The sequence below is a fragment of the Neodiprion fabricii genome, chromosome 7, assembly GCF_021155785.1.
Source record: "Neodiprion fabricii isolate iyNeoFabr1 chromosome 7, iyNeoFabr1.1, whole genome shotgun sequence".
Taxonomy (NCBI): domain Eukaryota; kingdom Metazoa; phylum Arthropoda; class Insecta; order Hymenoptera; family Diprionidae; genus Neodiprion; species Neodiprion fabricii.
This window is the reverse complement of record NC_060245.1, coordinates 13,799,023-13,805,022: the sequence shown is the minus strand read 5'-3', so window position 1 is coordinate 13,805,022 and position 6,000 is coordinate 13,799,023. Positions and strand designations below refer to the sequence as shown.

Here is a 6,000-nt window from a genome sequence, read left to right as displayed (position 1 = left end):
TAATTTTAGGTTCCGTCTAGGGTTCGGGGAGCCGTGTGGAACGCGCATTGAAAATGCCACGTTACAATATATATATGTAAGTTTTTGGCTAGGTCATCCCAACTTATCCGCGGAACCAATAAACACGCTGAAGGGGTTACGGAAAGGGGAGCTTATAGTGGACACCGGGGAGCCCTCGCCTTTGGAGAGAAAGGAGTGGGCTACAGGCCCTCGGGACATTCACTAGTATTATAGTGAATGCTCCGCAGTGTATATTGTGTATTGTAAATTGTTGTTCATTGTTGTAAAATCAAATCAAGCCTGTATTTTCGATCATCAAAACCGACATTGTTGTTGATTTAGGTGACTGTTAGTGTTGTAATTATTTATCTTATTATCTATGTAATTATTTGTGATCGGTGGTAATATAATGTTATAGTATCGTTTGTACATCAAAACAAGTCGTTGGGACTTCGGAATTATTATTTCTGCACCCCTTTTTTAAGTCATAAGAACCACGCTTATAACTTAAATATATTAGGGTGTTTCGAAGTGAAAAAATTTTCGATTTTTTAACGGGCCACACCTGAAATAGTTTGAGTAGAAACAAAAATTCTGGCGAAAGATGAGTATTGTCGGTTAAGTGGAAGATCGGGCACATTCGATTTTTAATTTTTTTTTTCCATTTTATCGAGTTTAGGATGGATCATTATTGGAAAACAAAATTTGTTATTCCCTTTAAGCTGTCAGAATGTCCGATTTTTTCTTGAAAAAGGTAGTTTTCAAATCTTATCATTTTAATTCGTGTTGAAATCGGGTCCCAAACGGATTTTAACTTGATTATTTCACTATTTTTCAAAACTATCATTCGCAATGAGTGAAAAAAAACCGTTTGCGTTATGGGTATCACCTCAAAAATTGAATACAATATTTGATAAATTCTGCGGTCAGAAAAAAATAGAACATCCATATTCTCGCGGTCGGGAATAGCTCGCGCAAAGATTTAGTTCGCCCGTCGACCGCTACGCTACGCATCCCTCGACCTTTCTCGAGAACGGTACGGCACGAGGAGGTTCAAACACTGGGATATTTGTTATGCAACGCACACGTCTCGAGGAGAGTCGAAAATGTCGACCGATTTCACGGTGGATAAATATTTGATTGGTGACGAATTGAAGAAACTCCCGAGACCCCTACCTACAAATAGACACGTTTTGAGCTACTATTTCTATAAACAACGCTCATCTCCTAAAGCCGCCGAGCTGCTGGTCGGTGCTGTGGGCTCGGGTTCGGCTACACCTGGACAAGGTTTCCGGCAGTTTCCCTTGTCCCTGGTGCAAATGCAGGTGTTTCTATCTACCACTACCAAACCCCTGCTCTACTCTACGCTAGTAAAAATGTATTTAAAAACATAATTGTGATGAATAAAGGAATATTGTTATTTTTATCGAGAGGCGCCTGATGGGAAGTCAGATAGCCCAAATCTCGATAACTCTTTATTGTGTAGCACATCTTTTGTTGTCGAGCAAACTCACCATTGTATTTTCGATTCAATAAACAGTACAGTGTTTAAACCCGTGCGTTCATTAGAATCTAGTTCAACGGAGAGAGTTCGATTCTCTTCCCCCTTTCAGAAAGATTTGCTTGACAATGATGCATATTCCGTTAATAGTAGTAAGGATAACGTCATCGTCAACGATTCTGGAAAAGAGCTTTTCAATAATTTCAATTTATTTCTAAACGATACGCATTACAATACATCAGGCGTATTTCACGCAACATCGTATTAAATTCGTTCATTTAATGAAGCAGCCAACCCATGTCAATTATGTGCGATACCACTCTTATTTTTCTACGTGTTAGGAAATATTATTGTTTAAATGAAGCAACCTTCTCCTCTTTTTATATGGAATACCTTGATGAATAACTCATTAACGTACTACATTTTGATAATATTTTTACGCCCTCAATAACTCTTGAACGTATTGCCAATGTCAACAAGTTATATCATCTACAGAAATATGTAATATTAAAAAAAAGCTTTCTCAGAGCAGTCTTGTTACGAATAAAATAAAACTCTGTCTTTATGATACGGTTTTGCATCTACTGTAATAATTTTTTTCGATGAGAGAAATGACTTGATCTGAAAGTTATATTGGTTGCTGACGTTTCGCACAATAACATCAAGACAGTGATAAGCGACTACAAGTTAATCAGCGATAGCAAAGATATTTTTGTTTTATTTAGTTTCATCTACGCTATAAATAAGTTTGAATGAAAATTTCCATGTTTCAGGTTCACAAACATTCACGAGCATATGCTCCAGTCAAATACGGATGTGAGGGACTTTCCTACCAATATCTTTTGTAACGACTGTCCCAGCATGGTGGTGCCATTGAAAAAAATTTCAATTACGAGATTGTTACAGGTAAGCTGCAAGTAATATAAATCATCTTCACAATAATGCAGCTTAAATACATGGGCTTTCCCCACTTGAAAATGTTGTCTTGTCAGAACTGCTCCTCATATTGCAATGAGGTAATTCCATCTTGTTCTTAATATCTCTCGATATGAATTAAGGTGTAGGTAAAATAATGTTGATTTTTCTTCACACCTTCTTCTTAATGCTAATTAAATCAACCGTTAAGTATTTGAAAATCGAATTTGACCATCGGTATACTGGGGAAGGGGATATTTTCCGGTCCTACAGTGTTTACAACCCCGATTCGCTGTAGACAGCTTGAATGAAATTAACCGAAGGCGTGACGATGTTTGGGAATATGTAGTGTAACATGGAATTTCTCAACCTAATCAGCTCGTGATCTGGAAAGGTATTTCAGAAGCGATCTGGGTAGCTCAGTGGTCAGAGCTGCTGCCCGGAAAGAGAAGGTACCCGGATTCGAATTCCGAACCAGTCCGAGCTGTGAAACATTTTTGCCTGACCCATCGGAAATGCATGTCACAATAGAAGACAAAAATGCTATGTTTGATAATTATGTGCATTTAATATTTTATTTCAGTAATTACATTCAGTCACTGTGTGTCCTTATTTTAAAAAGTATGGATTTACAAGAGGTAATTCAGATTGGGTAAGGTCAGACATGACGTTCATGTATTGTATGTAATGGACAGCTGGTCGTGATCAAAGAGTATGGGATAGAGTGGAAGGTCCCATAAGATCCAATGTTAGACTTGGAGACAACAGCGAAAAGCACGTATGATAAATACATCGTTAAAACTTTTTGAGAAGTTATACCAGTTTTATAAATAACAGGAAAACGCAAGTATGGCGGCCTGTAGGCGTCGGCGTTGAACTGCGCACTTTTTTGAATGTGTCACAAAAAGCCCTTGGCGAATAAGTACAAAGTTAATTCTTATTTTATATTGTTTATTAGATAGCCAAAATATGAAAGAGTTGTACGCCATACCGATGCGGCGTCTCAAACTGTCCGCCATACCTCATTAAACGTGTCATTTTTTTATGCTCTATTGAATCACGAGTACAGAGCTAATTTTTTGCACAGTGATAGAAAGAGATGTTTCATCACCGATGGTGGCCATGCCATACCGTTCCGGTGTCTCTGAATACCCGCCATACTGATTCAAAGATGTCAAATTTGGCTTACCCACGTATTATAAGTACGCACTTGAAAAAAACATTTTTTATTTGATTTTGATGTCTAGAAGATGAGTCGGTAAGTGCCATACCGATATCATATCTGTAAAGCGAGGAACAAACCTGTAAAGGTGTCACATTTTGACAAGTGTGATGCATAACAGGTACAAGTGACATACTTATGTTTTTGAGACTTTTTGATTTAGCATCGTACATTCACATTTCTTCTATGAATGTGATGTGAATTTAGTATAAGACAAAATTAATGAAATAAATGGCAACAAATCAAATAAATTGTATCGAAATTATATATACAGATAGTTGAGGTGCCGCTGACCTAGCATGTCCTATATACGGGGTGTCCCTAAATTGAGGGACACGGACCAGCCAGCGTGATACCTGACTGAAATGCAACCGAGAATTTCTTTATCGGAAGCTCGTCCGACGCATAGTTTTTGAATTATAAGCGATAGCGTTAGGCCAATCAGAGTGCATCATATCATCTGGAATTGCCGCCACGGAAATTGCTGTTTTGTTTGTCTGGGTGAATTATTATTATTCGTTTACGAATTAAATATAGGCACCTCCCCTCTCTCCCTGTTGTACCCCTTCTCGAACGCTGACCTCGGTATTGTTGCCGCGGCACACGCTGCCGGCCGCATGTTACGTGTCAGCCGGTATCCACGGCGGCGCCCTCTCTGCGCTATACCTGACCAGCGTGCAGTCACCATAAGAGAGCCCTACGTACTCTTACCGATAGTCGTAGATTAATTCCAACGCACATAGTTACCATCACAACGTCCAAATTCTTATATCGACAGTTCTTATATGCTAGATTAACCGTTATTTCATCAGTCTAATTCATAACATACATGTTGTACATATATTTTTTCCCATTCAACCGTAATAACCCAAAATAATAAACCTGCAACAGTTAAGATAACCAAAAAGACAAAACACCGGAAACGTGGGAAGAGAAATCACGGATAGCTCACAGAGAAAGAAACCCCTATTCCCAGAATTCAGGATAGCGCCCTTATTTTAACGATAACAAGACCAATCAGCGCTTCGCCGCTTGCTTCTCTAAGCCAACCACCTCGCGCCAATCCACCACCGAGATCCCACGCACGAACCAGAAACCTCACCCCCAATTATTTCATCATCCTCAACCAATCATCCGAGACCCGCGAGAAACCGCGACTCCTCTTGAACTCCTCCTACTTCCCTCTAAGTCAACCTTCCCAAAAACAGAAAAGTATGAAGAACTTCAGACATCATAGAGAACAGATCAGATCTCTACCGAAATCCTTGAATAAAATCATCATAAGTCATTCAGAACCTTGGAGACTTGTTATCAGTTTGTCACTGCGATAGTGATTAACACCAATCTGTACCACGATTGTAAACCTACCATCGAGAACCAGAAGGAGACCGTTAATAAATGTGTAATTAACCCAAGTGTTGTCATAAATAATTATTTCAATCACGCATAGTAATGGTTGGCATGAGCCCTACCTAACAAACTCTCAGAATTGTAGGCGAGTTGAACGAGAAGATCTGAGGAGCTGATCAGCGGATTCCCGAGATTTACATACACCAACTACGTAAGTCAGGAGAACAATTTAAATCACGCGGCGAATCAGAGTCGACTCGAAACGTTCCTCTCGGAACGTAACACGCACACCCACGGACGCACACTCGTGTGTGTGGAAATAAGTGAATGCTCAGCTACACAATACTACGAAACACACATCTACGAGTGAAAATAAAAATAAATCTCCAAATAAATCAGCGGATTTAAGATTTAATGTTACAAAACACTTCCAATCATCGATGTATGCATCGAACTAGAGACTATAGATGATTGAAATGACGTTAAGGCTCATCATTAGTCATTCAATCAATCTGAATTATGGTTTCTGAACATTTTTTGTGTCTTTGCAACATAATTTTTCCACTAGTTTGAAATTCATCATTGACATCCGATTTTTCAATAATGCGAGGGAAAAATAACTCACTAAATTGACGTGTCAATAGGTTTGTAAATCAATTACGATTCACCTGAGTTAACACAAAATAACTAAATAAATGAAAATTCACTGAATCACTAAAAATGACAACCGAAATCGTGAGAATTATTTGAGATATAACTGAATTACGAAGAGCTGTGATAAGTCAAGTTACTTTGAATAACTTGAGATTCGAGCCAAAATTTTATGTTTAGAGAGAAAAATAATTAAATTAAAATCTAAAACTAATTTTAAATCAAGAAGAAGAAAATTCCCAAATACCTGAATTCGAATGAAGCAATTTCAATTTAATAAATCGATCTGAATTTGAGGAAAATAATTATTATTATTTGGAATAGAAAAATGAAGTCGAATTACATGAATGAATTTAATTAA

At 38.0% G+C, this 6,000-nt stretch overlaps 1 protein-coding gene across 1 annotated transcript in view; it reads left to right on the top strand.

Moving 5' to 3' along the window:
* Window positions 1-2,296: 2,296 nt before the first annotated feature.
* The window catches only part of LOC124187041, a 277,057-nt gene continuing 273,353 nt past the window's right edge, over window positions 2,297-6,000 (top strand). Inside the window, exon 1 of the mRNA XM_046579287.1 lies at window positions 2,297-2,407. Within this exon, the coding sequence (XP_046435243.1) occupies window positions 2,297-2,407 (111 nt within the window). The remainder of the gene's footprint in view (window positions 2,408-6,000) is intronic.